Genomic DNA, 20,862 nt, shown 5'->3' with positions numbered 1-20,862 from the left:
GAAAAACAAAATCCGCCTTTTGGAGTGGCCGAGTCAGAGCCCAGACCTCAACCCAACAGAGATGCTATGGAATGACTTAGAGAGCCATACACATGAGACGTCCAAAGAAGAAGTTCTGCCAGGAAGAATGGGCTAAAAGTCCTCCTGAACGATGTGCAGGACCGATCCACAGCTACAGGAAGCGCCTGGTTGAGGTTATTCCTGCCAAGGGGAGGGGGGGTCAACCAGTTATTAATTCTAAGGGTTCACTTACTTTTTCCACTGCCATTTTGAATGTTTAATGAGTGTGTTCAATAATAACATGAGGGATCAGAATTTATTTTGTGTTATTATTTTAGGCACATTATATTTGTCAATATCCCTGCCTTCGATGAAGATCAGATCACATTTTATGACAAATTTATTCAGAAAACCATGAAATTCCAAAAGGTTCACATACTTTTTTCTTGCCACTGTAGTTTCTATAGCAACAACTTACACAGGACCTTGTAAGACACTTGACATGAATTGATTTTAAAAGTATGTAATTGTGGATGTGGTGAAGTGTTTTGTAAGAAGCCATTCATTTTGCATGTTTGGAAGAAGCGCTTTAACAGTCAAAGGTAAAGCTGTAATTTGATGGTGTACAAAAGGGGAAAGTCTTCAGGACAGGGGGCTTTATGGATTCTCAGAACGACAAAGAACGGCTGTTTATAGGTGATATAATATTTTGCAGACACTCCACAGCATAGAACATAACTATAAACTGATATAAAGTATGATGTGTTCTTTACTCAATAACATTTTTTTTTTAGCACTGGCAGATTTCTGTGGTAAACAACCATAAAAGACCTTCGGATGCACTCACACACACACACACACACACACACACACACACACCATTGTTTTTTACTCCTTAAATATTAGGTGTAGTCCTTAATATAAAGACTTTCCAACATATCAAAGTTGTTTAAGAATATACCAACTACTTAAAATATGCTCTGCATCCTGTTAACTTTTGAGTAGACAGCAAAATAATAATAATAAAAAAGACTTCTTATTTCTTATCAGAATATTATATTGTGTTGAGAATATGTTGTGCTTTCAAGCGTTAAACAACAGTTCTTAATCTACAGTGGGGGGAGATAAGTATTGAACATGGCTTGAACATATTTTTCAGTAAATATATATATATATTATATATAAATATATTCACATGAAATTTTCACGGACAAATATAAAGAATTCACAATATTAAAGTCCGTAAATAAAGTTGTGTGTAATCAAGTGCAATGACACAGGAAAAAAAAAAAAAAAAAAAAGAAGTATTGAACACGCTAAGAAAAAGCAGTTCTCCAAGGTGAGGGAAGGCAAGGAAGCAGCTGAAATCCGAAAGTAGTTAGAAAGTAATTATACGTCCCATCTGTGCAGATTAATATCAGCTGGGTTAGTAAATTGATGGTCTATAAAAAGGCTTTTCGTTACCAAGGTTTCACACAAGAAACATTCGCAACCTTGTTGCAAAACATATCGATGGAATCGGATACAGACGTATTTCAGAACTTCTGAATCCTCCAGTAAGCACCAGTGGGGTCGTTATCCACAAGTGGAAGCAACATCAGTCCGTCAACAACTGGCAATGCACAGGAGCGCCTCGCAAGATTTCTGACCAGGGAGTCAGAAGAATAGTCAGAAGAGTAGCCTAAGATCCAAGGAGCACTCGGAAAGAGCTCCAGAAACACCTGGAGGCAGCAGGTGCCATCGTCACAGAGAAAACAACAGGCAATGCACTCCACTGCTCACGCTCACCCCGCAAGACTCCATTATTAAAGAAAAGGCATGTTGAAGCTTGTTTAAAGTTTGCTACGACTCATTTGGACAAGCCTATGAAATACTGGGAGAGTGTAGTCTGGTCAGACGAGAGCAAAATTGAACTTTTTGGCGGTCATACTACACACCATGTTTGGAGAAGAAATGTCACTGCACATCACCCTTAAAACACTACACCAACGGTGAAGTCTGGAGGTGAAGCATCATGGTGTGGGGCTGTTTTTCATCACATGGTACTGGCAGACTTCATATAATTGAAGGAATGATGAATGGAGCCCTTTACCGGGAGATTCTTGAGAAGAATCTGCTGCCATCCACCAGGATGATGAAGATGAGACGTGGGTGGAGCTTCCAGCAGGACAACGATGCAAAACATACAGCAAAGATAACTCTCGATTGGTTTCAGAGAAAAAAAATCAAGGTGTTAGAACGGCCCAGTCGATCACCTGACTTGAATCCAATTGAACAAGATTTAAAGACAATATGTTTAGAAGAATGGACCAAAATCACACCTGAATACTGCGGAACATTAATTTCTTCATACAGGAAGAGTCTTGAAGCGTCATTACAAACAAAGGCTTCTCCACTAAGTATTAAATACATTTCAGTTAGCGTGTTCAATACTTTTTTCCCGTGTCATTCCTCTTTATTACACATAACTTCATTTATGGACTTTAATGTTGTGAATTCTTTATATTTCCGGATTTCTTGAGTTAATACCAAAGTCTGGTGAAAATTTCATGTGAATACCCTCATTGGAAATTGAATTTCCCGAATTTTTTCTCGACACATTCAGTGCTTATTTCCCCCGCTGTAAATTAAGTGTGCAAATTGTGTCGAATGTTCACCGAGCACCTGAATCTCAGCCACCATGTTCTCATCTGGTTTCAGGTGGACCGTGAACGCTTCTCTCATTTCACGAACGCCGTCGTACAGGATCTCAACCTCCACAGTGTGTTCTGTATCTCCTTCCTTGAATTCAATGTCTGTGGAAAACGAGAAGTGCGAATCATGCAAAATATGCACCTTAATGTGAACTCTTGCACTTCTGATCTGCTGATATTTTATGTACCTATGCTGCGCCATCCATTACAGCTCTGCAGAGCTGTCAACATCAAATTTTAAATAATTCAAAGTTACTCTGAATTATGCAAACCTGACAAGGGTTCTCGACAAATCTGCAAAATGGATGATAGAGAGACTGTAGTCTCGTCAGGTTCCTCTGCAACAATCAGCTTTATTCCAAGACAAATTACACTTGGTCATAGACTTCATATGGAGATATCTCTTTTCATAAACGCAGCACTAAAAATTCTGAAGGCCCAGTCACCGAAAATTCTGGATAAGTAACTAACATGACAGACTGATGGGTGATAACTGTTAACTTTTAATGCTTAATTATTAGTGATTAGTTCCAGAACGCAGAGGTGTGCGCATGAATGCTTTTTAATCTCATTCAATCCAGTTCCAATTCTCATGTAAATGTGTTGCTCAGAGCCTTGAGAGCAACCTGTACATCCCCGCGTTAATGACTGTGGCTTTGCTTTGTCGCTCAAGCTCTCTGTATTATAGTATTAAAGTTTAAAAATAACCAAACAAACAAAAAAAAACAACAAGCCCGCATGACTTTTTCTCCTGATTCACACTTCTATTTCTTTACTTATAAAATAAACACGACTTTGTCTACACTACCGGTCAAAAGTTTGTGGACACTCGACTGAAAGGTTTCTCATGATGTTAAAACGCTTTTGATCTGAAAAGGCGTGTGATCAAACGTGTGAAATCGGTGTCGCAGACGGAAATATAAACGTTCCGACGTGTCCGTCTCTTTCATTAGAAAACATTTTATTTTTTAAAAAATATATATTTTAAACGGGCGAGTCCCGAAGCGAAATATTCCGAAAAGCAGCCGATGAGAGTCCGGCGTCGGTGGGAACTCCTTTAATACTGTTTAAAAATCATCTCGGGGAAATTCCTCAAGAAATCGCTCGAGAAAACGCCAAGAATACATTTCTGTAAATTCTAAGCAAAAATGCGTCTACTTTGAAGATGCTAACATATTAAATTATTTTGATTTATTTTGGAGTTTTTTTTATCACATAATATAATTAATTATAACATAATTCCCGTAGATCCATTTGTGTTACTCCAGAGTTTTGATGACTTTAATATTATTCTAAAATGTGGAATTTTTTAAATTTTTTTATTTTTAAATGAAAGAATTAAAGAATGAGTGTCTCTAAACTTTTGACCGGTAGTATATTGTTATTAGCATTTAAATAAATAAATTTGCATCCCTCTGTGTCTAGTCTCTGGTTCAATGAGTTGCTTCCAGCTAAATCATTTATACAAACGCATTAACTGCAAAGAAGCGGATCTATTGCCCAGACATTTACAGTACGATGCCAGTTGATGACCCCTGTTTTACAGCAAAAGAAGTATAGAAAACCTTAATCCTCACATTATTTAGTAGCAAAACAAACAATGTTCACTTTCTTGCTCAGATGCCTTTTTTGTTTCAAAGTGTCTCTTCCTCCAGCTTAAGGTTCGAACTGTATTAAAATGCCCTTCTCACACTGATTCAACTGAAGCTCAATGTATAATCCATGAAACGTGTAGGTTTGTTTGATTTCTCTCACCCTGTGACACCGGGTGATAATCCTCTCCGGATGTCGCTGAGCCGTCTTTAGTGTGCACTCGCACCACCGACACTTTGGAGGTGTCTCCCACTCGCAGCACTGGCACCTTCACTACAGACACCTGCCCGGCCTCGCTGGGTTCGCTCACGCTGAACTTGGTGACGCCGAACCTGATGATGGCCTCTGGTTGGAGAGAGGGGGGTGCGTGAGAAATGTTTATCAGCTCGAATACTCCCAGATTTGCTGAACTGTTCTTAGTCTTATCAAATCTCTCAGTTACGCTGCAGCTTCTCAGAAGTGTTTAAGGCTAGATCCAGCTTAGACGAGATGATGCTAAAAGAGAGAAAGGTTCTCTTCATTCTCTGTGTAGTCTCTGTGTGTTTATGTTTCTTATGTTGAACATTTTAAATATGCATTTGAGATATATATATATATATATATATATATATATATATATATATATATATATATATTTAATATACATGAACGTACTGACTGTTTCTAAGATATGACACTGGAGACTCCATCTATAAATTTTACATAAATGTCTTAAAAATATAATCAATTATAGGTTTCTCTTAGTTAAATAACATGTTATCAGTTATTTATATACACTATACATACAAGTCTTGGTGAATTACAGCTGGAACTACTGTCAGTGCTGCTGTCACAGAAAAATAATTGATCACTTCTGGGAAATCAGAATCAAGAATTCAAAAGCACTGTGGTATAATATGTGTGTGTATATATATATATATATATATATATATATATACACACCACCAGGACCTCCATTTGTGATAGTATTAGACTGGATAAATCCAACATTGGGATTCGAAGGAGCTTTCAGCTAAACCACTGCTCACATTCCCCCACAGGCTTGTGCTATGTTCAGCTTCAAACAGTGTTTTAATATCATCAGCAAACAACAGAGTTCATAACTACAAGCTCGTTCACTTGTGTCAGAAAGTATACGCTTCCGAAAAGGTAACCGAGGTGATAGTGTGCCTGTGAGAGTTCACAGAGCTGTACCTGATAATAAACGATGTCAGAATTGAATTGCTTCACTCCAGTTAACGCCAGGCATGGTGACTGACAGAAATCGAGGATAGTAGCACGCCGCATAGTTGCCGGCTCCACGTAGTCATGATGGACTCTCAGAATAATTACTAGTGAATCTACAGCTGCTTGAAAGAGATTTTTTAACACACTGAGACAGGTTTTTCATACGGCCCTGTCTCTTTCCGAGACAGGAAGCTGTTGTAGAGGACTGTGAAGTTAGGACAAAATCCATACTGAGCAAACACATCTACTAGAATTTGAGTTGTGACATCATAAAGCTCAAGCTTATCGCTAATAAGTCACAAATGAACTCGATTTTCCAGGGTAGTGTGGGCAGACGCACAAAATCATTAACATACTAATTACCACAGACTGAATTTATTTACTTTATTGATCTGTTTAGGAATGGAAACTTTTCTGATTACCACTTTTTGATTGTCCACACTTCTAACAGTTCACAATACGTCGTCCCCTGCCTAAGGGCATAACAGCACACTGATATTAATCTAGAACCCTAATACTAACCTAATACTACTCCAGATCACAGCATAGACACCAACCTCAGATAAACAGTGAGATTTGAAACAGCGAGAGTCTGATCTCTGCTTGATACTAAAAATCACATTCAAATTGTGATCTCGATTAGTTCCAGGAACAGAGCCGATTCTGCAGGCTTTGCATTCAGGAAACCGTTAGAACAAAGAAAGTACCACTATTCCTCTCATTCGCCGAAACCAATGATTATTTTCCACATAACCTCACATACTAGTCTAGACTAGGAAAAGAGGAGAAAGAGTGTTGGAAAGCTCAGCCGTGAGAGAATTTTAAAACAAACCAATTGCCCATGTGCAGTGGAAAGAAACTAATTTGTCCAGTCTGACTAAACAAATATTTAATAAATGTACTGAATAATATGGACTGAATAATAAATTCCTTATTACTGAACAATGGCTAAAAGTGGTCTGTCAGAGTTATGAGTGAGAGTCGTGATCTACATTCTAAGTTTGGGGAAAAAAAAAGAGAAAAAAAAGTGAGTCCTGTTTTGTCAAGAACCATGCAGCCTTATATTAACATGCCTTGCTTTCCCCATTTATTCTTTTGGCAGATACATTTAGCTGAGGTAAATTATAATAGAGGAATATAGATGAGCAGTTAAGGTGAGGACTGTGGCCAAAGAGTAGCGTGCTCATGAATATAAACTCAAAACCATGCAGCCAGAGCTATATACGAAACCATTACCTCACACTGTCACACCCACAACACCTTGCCAATTCTTCTACATCTTCTTCTTCTTATTATTATTACTATTAGTAGTACTATAGTGGCAGCAACCAGGTGTTTGACCATTGACCACCACTCATATGTTTTCAGACTGAAGCACTAGTTTGAGATAAAGAAATCTTGGCTTACTGTCAGCATCATCCTTAATCTTGATGAGCGTCTCGTTTTGAACTCCTATGGACGCCCCAAACGGAGACTCGCTTTTGGGGCTCCCCAGGACCAGCCTGAGCTCCTCCACCTCTTCGTGCTCCGTGTCGTCGACTAGAATGAGAGTACAAGGCTTCTCCACTTCCCCTGAACACAATCCCACAAGGTCAGAAAGTCATTACCAGTTTCAGCGGGCAACCAAAAAGTCTAAGGTACTTGCGTTATGAAAACCTAGCAACTCTGCCAAACTGTATTCATCAAATAAGATTCGATCACGTTTTCACTAATATACTGTAAGTTCAAAGGTATGAAGTGATTACACTTGGTGAAATACCTCCGAGATGGATTACGTTCTCAATCCCTGAGTTTTCAAAACGCCTTTGAAGAAGATTTACTTGATAGATTTTTTTTTATAAAACTCTATATTATATGGTTGAATATGTTTTAAAAAAAATTCTTTAAATCTGGAAGAGAAACGCTGGTCCATCATGCCGACCTGGTAGAAACGTGATAACGGAAGCATCCGTGTTCGGTCTCTCGTTGAAATCCATCATGACCTGAGCAGAACCCTGACGGCTATAGCAGCGCACGCTGGATCTGTACCTCAGATCTCCGCTGCGGAAAACGATGGCCGTAATCTTTCCGTCATTCTCGTTACCTGTGTATTTAGCATCTCGGAACTGCACCTTTGGCACTGTGCAGGCAAAGGAGATAAGTTTGTTTACGTGTTTGTTTGAATAAATTAACAAGGAATATTGAGCAAGAATTACGGCACAGGCTTTTTCCAAGCACACGAAATAATTATCATGATTGCATTCTGTTCGTTGGTGCCAGACCCTCTAAGACATCATTTCGCTCTCATTTGAACACTTACAGTCTGACACGGAGTCGTTGATGAAGACGGTGGCTTTGCTTGGCTCTCCCAGAATGCCGTTCATGGGCATGTGGAGGACGAGCTCGAACTTCTCGGGTCCCTCCAGCACGGGCTGGCCCAGGTCATCCAGAATGGTGACGCGGATCGTCTGCGTGGTAACGCCTGGCGCAAAGTCCATGTTCTTACTGATTCCGATGTAATCCTCACCAGCTGCGGTAGACATTGAGATATTGTAGAGTATCATCCATTATCCCATGAACATGTCATTTTAAACCGTTAAAATAAGTGTAGGATGATAACACTATCAGGAAAAATAAGCATGGGGAGGGTCTGGGAGCATATCGATGCTTTTGTCCTCACAAAGAATGCAGAAATCGATGAATATGCATGACATGCTAAATAGAAATGTCCACATGTTCTCCTGCACGTGTTACAGGATGACATGAGGGGTATTTCAATCATCTCAGTCTCATATTATTAGTGACTTATTTATCAGTAGATAAACATGTCAAATGATCAAATTTGTTCACCAACTTATATGAGATAAGTTTTCTAAATAGCCGGGTTAACTTTTTTTCTTCTTTTTTTGAGAGGGTGGGGTAGGGGGTAAAATGTCAATTTGCGTACAAGTCTGTAACAGGTCCAAGTAACACTCCTCAAATAAATATAATAACAACTACTATGATGATGATGATGATGATGATGATGATGACGACGATGATCCTAAAGGGGTTGTTAGTTCCAGTAACTAATTAATGAACGAACTGAAAACACTACAACATCAATAATATTAAAATAATAATAATAATAATAATATAATATAATAATAGTAACAACAACAATAATAATAATAACAATAATAACAAAACAATAATAATAATAATAATAATAATAATATAATAATAGTAACAATAATAATAATAATAATAATAACAAAACAATAATAATAATAATAATATAATAATAATAATAATAATAATAATAATAATAACAATAACAATATAATAATAGTAGTAATAATAATAATAATAATAATAATAATAATAATATAATACTAATATAATACTACTACTACTACTAATAATAATAATAATAATTTTGGTATTTCAAACTATATCACTATATCATAGAAAAGCAGAATAAATAAAAGCTGTTCAAAACCAGTTTCCACATTTGATTTTTTAAAATTAAAAAAAAAAAAAAAAAAGTCTTCACACATGAGGTATCTGATAGCTCTGGGAGTTTTAGTGATAATTAAACCAAATGGTAGGAGGCTTTGCGTTTTATTCCTGTGTGACAAGATGCATTGCAGGTGACAACCACACGCTCTGTCGATCTTCTGTACTGAATATTCATGCTAGTGTATATTACACATTTTTCTACACCACGGGTGTAATTTACAGTTGTCATTTCTCTCATAAGTAAGAACGGTAGAACCTTCACTGACTCATAACAGAAAGAAGGGACTAATTTACCAATGAACTGAAAGGGGGAGGAGCGGAGGGGGGTTATTGAAAAGACTTTTTTTTTTTTTTTTTTAAACACATCGAGCAGTGTGTTCTTGGGAGATTGTGCTTTTCGGCTTTTCTTTTCTGACACCTGATATCGCAGCTTTGAAGTTATGACTGAGTTATTCGTGTGCTCAGCTTTGGAGTTTTGTGCTCTGTACTCTTTATAGTGTACTCTTTAATCCTTTGGTTTCTTCCATATGCCATTAAGCCTGCAGTGTGTGTGTGTGTGTGTGTGTGTGTGTGTGTGTGTGTGTGTGTGTGTGTGTGTAGCATTAGATTAGATAAGTACAGAGGCAATATTTACTCTAGTGGGAGAGCAAGTAGGCTGATGATAGTTCAGACTCAAACACACACACACACACACACACACACACACACAATAAAAGGCCACAAATGGAAAAATGAAGAAACTTATAAACCTGCCCAGAAGGTCATCATGAAAAGAAAAAAAGACAAAAAGAACGATACTTGACATCCTGTGTGTATGAGCGTATGTCTAAAGGCAACCTCCGATCCACGTGGACTCTAGTTATGTTATACCTATAGCAGTTCTTTACTGATCGATTGATCTTTATTGGCATCGTCAATAAAACTACGAAAATGAGTTAAGCAGCTCCTCAAACAATATCTAATAAATTAACGATAATAAATACGACCTAAAAATAGCCCTAAAAACCTACTAGTCAAATAATAAATGCAAAAGTTTTAGTTTTAGTGCATGTAGGACGGTCTCTTTTTCAACAGATATCAGTCTGTTTCAGTCATGGGGGTGAGCATGGGGGGCGAGTGGAGCGGGGGAGGGGGGGGGGGGGGTTGGGTTTACAGCTCTAGGATAGAAGCTGTTCTTTAACCTGTTCCTGTTGGTTTTGATTGTTCTATATCTTCTCCGAGAGGGGAGAGGAGAGAACAGGCAATGTCCAGGGTGAGCTTTTTAAGTCGGCCAGCGCGTATATGTCTGTCAGGGATACGAGTGGGGTCCCAATTATTGGCTGTGCTGCTTTCACCACACGTTGTAGATCTCTCCTGTTTTCTGCAGTGCAGCTGCCATACCACACAGTACAACAGTAGGTCAATAGGCTCTCACTGGTGGCACGGTAGAAACTAATCAGCAGCTGTTGGGGGAGGTGGGACTGCTTTAACTTCCTAGATATATAGGATCGTGTAAAACCCCAACGACTGAACCTGGAAAACATTTATTATTCCTTTACGTTTTTGTCAGACCGACAACTCAAGGTTTTCTTCTTCTTTCACTGGTTAATAACTGCATACGTCAGTAGATTGGATTCATATGCTGTGAACGGTTTAATTTTATTAATTAGAATTAATTTGCTTTTTAATACTTGAATATATTTAAAAGGAGCGACGCTTTGACTTTCATTTGAATACATTTTTGGCTGGATCCTTCCATTTTATATAATCTATAGTTTCAATTAAAATGAAAAATGAGCTGTTGTGTAAAAATTCATTTAATTGTTATTCATTGCTTAAGCGGACTGAGATTTAAGTGCAATGCATTTTAATCGTCTCTCTCTCTTCGTCCATGTGTCTATCTTTTCGGTTCGGGTTGATGATACGGTCTGATACGTCTTGAATTGATCACATTTAGGGACATTTTTATTCACTCAGAAAACCTTTTTTTCACTCTCAGAACTGGAGAGCTACTGCCAGTGACACCAAAAAGCACCAAAACATCGTAAGAATCGAAACAGGAAAGTATTTAACGAGTCGTTCACTGTTTAACATCACATACCTTCGGCCGAAATGGGGTCCGATTTTCGTGAGCGCACGGTAACCGTTCCCGTCATGGACAGGTCAGATCCTGTTCTCCAAACCCGAACCTCCACGTAGCCGTCGCTCTCGTCTACACGGTACTCTAGGTCTCCAAAATAAAACACCGGTGCTGTGGAAACAGTGAGTCAGGGAAATATAATCAATTCAGATCGGACTGGATCGTCAACGCAAACTTCCAGAAACGGCAGAACCGGACGTGATTGGATTGCTGGATAGACCGAGAATTTGTAGATTGCGTGTTCAAATCCCAAACCTGTGAAGAAAGCACTATTAGACACTCAAGCAACAGCTTTAACAACCATCTGCTTTCTTTTACGCTTAGATTCGAACTTGCTTATCGGTCAAGTTTGCTTAATAGCGAGGGCTAAATGAATAAATGTATCGTTGGATGATTTGAGAACGATTCATCAGTCACAGTGACATGACGGCGTGGTCGCACAACTACAGCGTCTCAATTTCAAACACATGAAGAATTTCAACAACTGAACATTACCGTCAGTGTTGAGCTGTGAATAAGGAGTGAGATCCCGCAGGACCTGGGGGACTGAATCTTTATTTTTGATTGTCTGTTCCCACGAGCACGGGATGTTCTTCTTGTGGAAATAGACAGTATTTAGATTGTGGAACAACAACCAAGCACATAATCACTGCTGAAATAAATGAACCCTACACAAACTGAAGGGTCCGTCAGTCTCGCATTAGTTACTTTATTAATCACTTCATTTTCCATTTACTTTCATCGTACTAACTCGGGTACTAGGACTCATGGAGGTAACAACAACAACCACAACAACACTATTAACAAATGTATGTACTATACTCCTGTATAAAAATGAAATTAAAAAGAAACTTGAAGTTAGGATGTTTAAAACCACCACATCCATCCATCCATCCATCCATCCATCTGAAGAAGACTTTGAGAGCAGAAATTTAAAGGTCATACCACTCATGATGCAAACCACTCATCAGCAGCAAGTATCAGAAATCCAGACTGGAATTCACAAAGAAATATAGAGACACAAAGATCATACAGAACTAAGATGAACCTCTACCAACGTGACGGAAAGGCCAAAGTGTGGAGAAAGAACAGATCTGCTCATGATCCAAAACATACAAGCTCATCTGTGAAACATGGTGGAGGTAGCGTCATGGCTTGGGCTCGCATGGCTGCTTCTGGAACATTCTCACAAATCTTTATTGATGATGGAACTCATGATGGGAGCAGCAGACTGAATTAAGCAACTTACAGGAACATTTTGTCCTCCAATTTACAGAGAAATGCGTCCAAATTAACTGGGAGGAAGTTCATCATGCAGCAAGGCAATGATCCAAAACACACTGCCAACTCAACAAAGGACTTCATCAGGGAGAAACAAGTGGGAGGTTTTACACTGGCCGAGTCAATCGCCTGACCCAAATGAGCAGCATTTCACCTCCTGAAGAGGAGACTGAAGGGAGAAACCCCCCCAAGACAAACAACAACTGAAAGAGGCTGAGGTAAAAGCCTGGAAAACCATCACAAAAGAAGATACCAACAATTTTGTGATCTTAATGAGTCGCAGGATTGATGCAGTTATTGCAGGGATATGCAACCAAATATTAAGTGTTATTTACTTTAATTCACTTCAAGACTTCAATCTGTTCCAATACTTTTGCTCATCTAAAAATTAGGTGGTCTTATACAAAATGTTCTATGTTTTATGTTGTTTTATGTTTACATCTAGATGTAAATACCAGGAAGTAAAAGCTGAAATCGTAAACTCTGGTCTCATACAGCGCCCTCCACTAATATTGGCACCCTTGGTAAATATGAGCAAAAAAGGCTGTGAAAAATGGTCTTTATTGTTTAACCGTTTGATCTTTTCTTTAAAAAAAAAAATCACATAAATCACAAAAATCACATAAATACTCTGCTCTCATGGATATCAAACAATTGCAAACAAAACAGAGGTGTATAAAAAAATTTTTAAATATAGGTGTGCAACAATTATTGGCACCCTTTTAGTCAATACTTTGTGGTAGCTCCCTTTGCCAAGATAACAGCTCTGAGTCTTCTCCTATAACGCCTGATGAGGTTGGAGAATACATGGCGAGGGATCTGAGAGCGTTCCTCCATACAGAATCTCTCCAGATCCTTCACATTTCGAGGTCTACGCTGGTGGGCTCTCCTCTTCAGTTCACCCCACAGGTTTTCTATGGGGTTCAGGTCAGGGGACTGGGATGGTCATGGCAGGACCTTGATTTTGTGGTCAGTAAACCGTTTTTGTGTTGATTTTGATGATGTTTTGGATCATCGTCCTGCTGGAAGATCCAACCACGGCCCATTTGAAGCTTTCCGTCAGAGGCAGTCAGGTTTCATTTAATATCTGTTGATATTTGATGGAGTCCATGATGCCATGTATCCTAACAAAATGTCCAGGTCCTCTAGCAGAAAAACAGTCCCAAAACATTAAAGATCCACCTCCATATTTAACCATGGGCATGAGGTACTTCTCCATATGTCTACCTCTCTGTGTGCACCAAAACCACCTCTGGTGTTTATTACCAAAAAGCTCTATTTTGGTTTCATCTGACCATAGAACCCGATCCCATTTGAAGTTCCAGTAGTGTCTGCAAACTGAAGATGCTCGAGTTTGTTTTTAGATGTGAGTAGAGGCTTTTTTCTTGAAACCCTTCCAAACAGCTTGTGGTGATGTCGGTGACTTCAGATTGTAGTTTTGGAGACTTTCTGACCCCAAGACACAACTAACTTCTGCAGTTCTCCAGCTGTGATCCTTGGAGATGTTTTGTCACTCGAACCGTCCTCTTCACAGTGCGTTGAGACGATATAGACACACAATTCCAGGTTTAATCATAACATTTCCAGTTGACTGGAACTTCTTAATTATTGTCCTGATGGTGGAAATGGGCATTTTCAATGCTTGTGCTATTTTCTTATAGACACGCCCCATTGTGTGAAGCTCAACAACATTTTGCCACACATCACAGCTATATTCCTCGCTCTTACCCATTGCTATGAATGACTAAGAGAATTTGGCCTATGTGTTACCTCATACTTATCCCACTGTGAAACAGGAAGTCATGGTTGAACAATTTCCTGTTCCTAGTCACCAAGTGGGTATATGCTTCAAATATAATTTTCATATATGAATTCATAGGGGTGCTAATAATTGTTGCACACCTATATTTGACAAAGATTTTTGGTGGGGAATAAACCTGTGTTGTGTTTGCAATTGTTTGATATCCATGACAGCAGGGTATTTTTGTGAATTAAAAAAAAAAAAATAAAAGATCAAAAATGTCCAACAATAAAGACAATTTTTCACAGCCTTCTTTACTCATATGAACCAAGCGTGCCAATATTAGTGGAGGGCAGTGTATCCATCTTTTGATCTCAAACCCCAATGTCTTTGGTGTGTAGCACAAACAAATAAATTGGCCTTTCTGTTCCAATAGTTTCAGAGGGGACTGTAGTTCTTTTATAGAACCTTTTAAAGAAAAAAGTGTGTTTCTTTTCCACACCAAAACGGATTCTATTACTGTTAAAAACGCACTGAACTTTTTTTTTTTTTTTTTTTTTAATGGTAGTATAAATGTACCTTTTATTTGTGTTTGTCCTGACTGCTCCTGGCTCATTACAGCCTGCTTCTTACAATAATTACAAAAGAAAACAGTGTTCAAATTGCTTATTTGTATGTTTATTTCGGGAAATTACCCCAAATGACTTAATTAGAAAATACCGCAAGCATGTACAAAGAGAGATGAGAGAGGGTTCTGTGCATATCTTAACTATATATGATGCACTAGACAGCAGAAAATGAAGCCTCTGTGGGGTGGGGGGTGGGGGGGGGGGATGGGGATGGGGGGAGGGTAAACGAGCAGGAGGAACTGAGACATACCTTCCATGCAATAACATGTTAACACGTGCACTCGGCATGTTTTCTGTATTTCTCCCTGCTCTACTATGAGCTTATGGTTTTTGACTTGAACGCTCTTCAGGTGAAGACACAGCTTGCATTTTGAGGGTCTTCATGTGGACCTGAAAGCAGATCCGGAGGCTGAGATCCATTCACCAGTCTGGACTTGCCTGCTCACAATTAACCTTCTGCCCCAGCTGAAATTCCTCCTGCTACTCACATCTCTGCATAGCACATGTTCACAACACACACACACACACACACACACACACACATACACAGACAACCTGTGAAAAGGCTGCTGTAGCTCTCAGCTTCCAAATGTGTTTTCGTGAGAGATGTGCCGTGATCTCGGGAAGCTGACTGACGCGACGCGACATGTTGACAGAGCGCATGTCCACGGTAGGAAACACAACTAAACCCAGAGAAAATAAACCCCGCTGCCGACCTGTCCGACTTTCCGTCTCTCGGCCGTCAAACCCGTGAGTGCTTTTGACAGCGCTCTCGTAACGCAGAGCCGTCGAATAACTATTTTTTAATTTGTCTTTCTACAATACATCAGATTATGTCAAGGAACGCACAGACGTCTCCTGCAAGACGTTCGCTGTTATGCTAATAAGAAAAGAAAAAAAAAAACGCACTTTTTTTTCGACAGAGTATAAGATAACACCCTGTATAAATGTGACCTGGATTAGCCCCGCAGCTTAGGATGAATAAATAAAAGCCTGCAAATTTGTAACGTGAACATTTTAAGCAGGTTGAAAAGTTCAGCCTGAAACATTCCAGTTCAGACACTTTTTATTCAGGATCTCATTTCCTTAAAGTGCCCTGTATGCAAATCTCCCGCTTAGCCAATTTCGGGCTACAAACTCAAAACGACAGCAAAAAATATACAAATTACCTGAAAGGGAGATTTTTTTTTTGCAAGCTGTGTAAAACCCAACACCCGAGGCTAATGGATCTTTAAGCATAGCCTCAAGGCTTATGGAGAGGGTGACAATTAATTTACAATATAAGTGCAACTGATAAAGAATATCTTCCCTCTAGTTCAAGTGACAGACTAGCGTGAGAAGTCCTGGCACCGATGGTATTTCTTCATGCACTCAGACCCAGCTCTGGGAAGACTTGAGGTTAGGGGGTAATCGCTGCTGATTGCCTTGGCATGGGTATGCTGGATGTACGAGTGTGCCTGAGCGCCTGTAACCAGATAAGATTTATGTCATACAGGCGACAAACACGTGTTTTACAGGGATATGGCTTACAAATCACCGGCTCTACAGCTGCATATCTCATAACTATTCCCCGCCGGTGTTGGGTTACGGTTGTAGCACACAGCCACAATACAGTCACGACTTGTTCAAAGATCCCGGATCTCGTGTTCTAATTCGTGACCCGAGTTATGAATGAAACGCACTAGTTTCTCTTCTTAAAATAGAGCAGTGTTCTTTAAAAACTTTACGTTACGGATAGAATGTAAAAATTTGTGCTGTTGATGCGGCGTTAATTTGTTATAGCACGTTTGGTCAGAAGGTGGCGATTAATATTCACAGCAGCTCTGACGGTACTTCTGGGTGTGATTTAAATGACTAAATTCGTACTAGCGTTCCAATCAAACACACTTAAAATGCAGCATATACAACATATGATATAGAAAGATCCACAATAAAAAAACAACAACAACAAAAAACAACAGCTATTTAAACACAGACGCCTCTAACGGAAAACAAATCATACGCCTCCGATCCCAACAATCTCTATGATGCCCTTTAAATTCATCAATGGATACAAATGCGACTAATTTTAAATCATTTGCAAATTATTCCACGTCCAAGGTACACAACAGGAAAATCCAGTTTCACCCAGAACTGTCAAAACGTGAGGTACATTAAAAAGCAGCCACTTGGAGGAGCGCCATTTGACATTTATGGAAGGAGCCTCCAGTGTCAGTGCTTTTATAACACTCAGGAAGTTTTCCACCGTGGGGAAGGCTTCAGGTCTGAAGGATTTTTTTGTCTTGTCTACTGTATGAATTATTACATGTCCATCCATCTTCTATACGGCTTATCCTTTTCAGGGTCACGGGGAACCTGGAGCCTATCCCAGGGAGCATCGGGCACGAGGCGGGGTACACCCTGGACAGGGTGCACAATCCACCACATACACACTCACACACCCATTCATACACTACGGACACTTTAGACACGCCAATCAGCCTACCATGCATGTCTTTGGACTGGAAACCGGAGTACCCGGAGGAAACCCCCGCAGCACGGGGAGAACATGCAAACTCCGCACACACAGGGCCACGGTGGGAATCGAACCCCCGACCCTGGAGGTGTGAGGTGAACGTGCTGACCACTAAGCAGTATGTGGATGAATTTAATCACTCAAAATACATACAAAAATTATATCCAAACATGCTTTGAATGGAGAATCTTTTTAATTCTTTCTCTTGAATTCTTAATTCTTTTAAATTAGACACACCTAGTGTCTTCTTTGCTATGTAGGCCTGTTTCAATTCATGACCGACACACTACAGTTCTGTTCGCGCATGGAATTGATTATTTTACCATTAAACAGAACACTCAAAAACATATAAACTTAAGACCGGTGAGGGAATGACTGCTTAAAGCTGCTATAACGTGATAACGGAACTAATATCTTTTATTAAATGTAAATGTACTGAAACTGTCGGGAAGTTGCGACAGTTGTGGTATAAGAGGAATGAAACACTTCAGGAAATCCTGTTGTAAATAATCAACTTCAGGGCAGTAACAGTAACTAAAGTGCTTTATTCCACACTCATTTTGGTATCAATATGTTAGATACTTCTAGACACAGTAAAAAAAAAAACAATCTTCACATTAAGAATCATTTAAAGGTGTGTAAAAACATCTGGCTCTCATGCTTGGCAAACACTCTGAAACTCTATGTATTACACAGCACAGGTTTCGAGCTCAGGTCATGCTCCTGTGCTTTTAAAAGCAACACTTGCTTACTGTTCATCTGTTCTTCTGAGAGCAGAGAAGCTTAAAGTGCCAGTGTCGCTCTTCCTGTAACAACCCCCAACCTCACTTCACCAACTTGGAATGAAATCTTCTGATAACAAAAAATAGATAAAAGTAAAAGGAGCAGGCCAGGGAGATGCCTTTATTCATCTGAGAGATGTGCAGGAGGTGAGGAAATGTGTGTGTGTGTGTAGGGGTTGCAGTTGGCAGTAAGTCTCTGAGGAGTACAGGGTGTTGGTCACATTCACACTCGCTAATGGAATGAACTTTCCACAGCTTTGCTTTTGCATGACTGTAGGTTTTTTCCCCCTGACTCTTTCAAAAAAAAACAAACAAAAAAAAACAAGGCTTGGTTTGTCCTAGTAATTGTTTCTCAGAGAAGAAAACGGACAAGCAGCATCTAAATTATCGGTCCGCGTTTTTCGTGAAGTTCACCACGCAAAAGCGAGCAGTTTTAGGCAGGGCGTGCATCACAATCAGGCCAAAAGGAGAGGGAGATGGTCCGTTTAGCGATCGATGCTGAAATTTCATGCGCGATGTTAGGATTTATAGGTCGTTACACTTTCATTAAACATGCTGCTGATAGGTTGAGATCTGCAGACAAACTGCAATGCCTTCTAGATCAGGAGTTCACAAACTTTTCAAAGTCAGGGACAGCTTTATCCGTGCTTTTTAAATTTCCTGAACTTTCCACCCATGGAACGTCCGTCCATCCTTTTTCCTGTACGTCTTAACCTACACAGGGTCGTGGGGGAGCCTGGAGCCTCCCACAGGGAACTCGAGTGTCATATCACAGCACAACGTGACTACATTTCCCATCCTGCACTGCGGCCTACAAACATGGCCGCTATGGACCGCAACTCCCAGAACACTCACATTCATTCTAATCACGCACACCTGCATCCAACTCACAGCACTCACAACCACAGTATAAAGAGACTGTTTACACACCGTACCGAGCGTTTATACCCTGTTCCTCGATCTTGTTTCTCATTTTCGATTCTTGCCTTGCCCAGTTTATGCCTGTTTGCAGATCGCCCGACCCGCTGCCTGTTTTTAACCACATTATTGTCTCATGATTTAGATTTGTCTGCCTTCCCGTCTTGATTAAAAGCTCTTATCCGCACTTGCTTCCGTCCTAACCTCCATTACATTAATTACGTTACATCGAGGCACAAGGCGGGGGACATTCTGGACAGGGTGCCAACCCATCGTAGGGAACAATCACACATACACACACACACACTCATTCACACACTACGGACAATTCAGAGATGCCAATCAGCCTACAACGCATCTTTTTGGACTGGGGAGGAAACCGAAGTACTCGGAGGAAACCCCCGAAGCACGGGGAGAACATGCAAACTCTCATTAGGTTTCAGTTGACATTTTCTAATGATGGATAAAAGTTAACTCTCTAAACGACTCTAAACGAAAAGTCACCTGGCTATGCTGCACGGACCCCTTCTTGAGATAAAATGGAGGGGAAAATGGTCAAAAACCGAATTCGTTTATTTGTTCATTAAAAATAAATGCATATTAATGAAATAAATGTTGCTACATTTCAATTTGTGGATACCAGAAGCGACTTATAAAACTGGACAATCAATCAGCGGTTCATAACGAACGTGGAATGAAGACAGCCTCCTCCAATTACAACCCAACGACCGACTCAAGCAAATCGGCCAAGTATGAAAATGCCATTAGCGCGTTGAGAACATCCTGACGATGTTATTTTTATTTTGGCACAAATTCAAATGGGTTTCGTTTTGTCACAGTGCTTTTTCTGTCATTATTGTTGAAGATATTCATACCCCCTGCATCAACAAACATATTTAATAGTAATTTACGCCAATGAGGCAACGTCCACCAACTGGTACAAACAGCCATAGCAAAAGCACTGTGGCTGAACATCGTTTTCTTGACAATTTACATGCCTCATATGCGTCAAAACAGCATATCGTCATATTGAACTAATTTGTTAACAAGCTGGATAGAAATGAAGGTAAAGTAGGAAAACGCTTGCCATTCTTTTCACTGCTTGAGCGCCTGAAGTCATTTTTTTTTTTTGCTCCCAGGGTCATTCAACAATCTTCATTTGAGCTGACAAAATACAAGAACAGCCCTTAAGATGGGAATTGATAAGGACAAGTTGATGAGGACGTTATAAACGTTACTGAAACTCAGGATCGGTCTCTTTTAATAACCATTCCGGTTGGTTTGCATGGAACGATACCCATTACTCTTGTCAGATGGGATTTATACGGAGAAGTGGGTTGTTAATTATGGATGATTCATCTTTTATATTTATTTATTATTTTATTGAATACGTTTTTATTTATTCATCTTCAGCATCCACTTTATCCCGTTCAGAGCTGCAGTACACACTGTATTCCTGTCTGTGCAAAGATTAAACCATCTTTTACTCACTATAAAATGACCTGTAGAAATAACCCAAGGTATATATATTGTTCTTCTGACAGCTTTACTATCACTTAAATAAGAGTCAGAAATAAATTGATGCGCCGCCGGAACAGGAATCGATGCCCTTAATGACGTGTACAGCAGTGTTCCTATATGAAGCTCCCGATCTAATCACTCTCAGGGGGCTAATAACAATATCAGTCCTATGATGTACTACACTAATTTGGCTGAGTCTCAGGATCCAGATGAAAAAAGGCAGGTTTTAAAGGCAGAGGTTCGAAAAGGTGAGAAGATCAACCTGTGCACATCTGGTTCCTTTTGCTTCAGGTTGAGTTGGGAGAATAAAGCACTAATAACAGGCTGATGACTTCACCCAGCTCGTTCCTGTCTCCCCGGACG

The 20,862-nt window shown here is 39.7% G+C and overlaps 1 protein-coding gene across 1 annotated transcript in view; it reads right to left on the bottom strand.

Moving 5' to 3' along the window:
• frem2b (FRAS1 related extracellular matrix 2b) overlaps window positions 1-20,862 on the bottom strand; it is a 103,151-nt gene that overhangs the window by 17,465 nt on the left and 64,824 nt on the right. The window contains exons 7-12 of the mRNA XM_053647422.1: window positions 11,074-11,223; window positions 7,813-8,022; window positions 7,435-7,632; window positions 6,921-7,085; window positions 4,449-4,631; window positions 2,665-2,795 (exon numbers count right to left, since the gene is read on the bottom strand). Of these exons, the coding sequence (XP_053503397.1) occupies window positions 2,665-2,795; window positions 4,449-4,631; window positions 6,921-7,085; window positions 7,435-7,632; window positions 7,813-8,022; window positions 11,074-11,223 (1,037 nt within the window). The remainder of the gene's footprint in view (window positions 1-2,664; window positions 2,796-4,448; window positions 4,632-6,920; window positions 7,086-7,434; window positions 7,633-7,812; window positions 8,023-11,073; window positions 11,224-20,862) is intronic.

This window comes from Ictalurus furcatus, chromosome 17, assembly GCF_023375685.1.
Source record: "Ictalurus furcatus strain D&B chromosome 17, Billie_1.0, whole genome shotgun sequence".
Taxonomy (NCBI): Eukaryota; Metazoa; Chordata; class Actinopteri; order Siluriformes; family Ictaluridae; genus Ictalurus; species Ictalurus furcatus.
The sequence above is the reverse complement of the archived record's forward strand: the minus strand, read 5'-3'. Positions and strand labels throughout refer to the sequence as shown.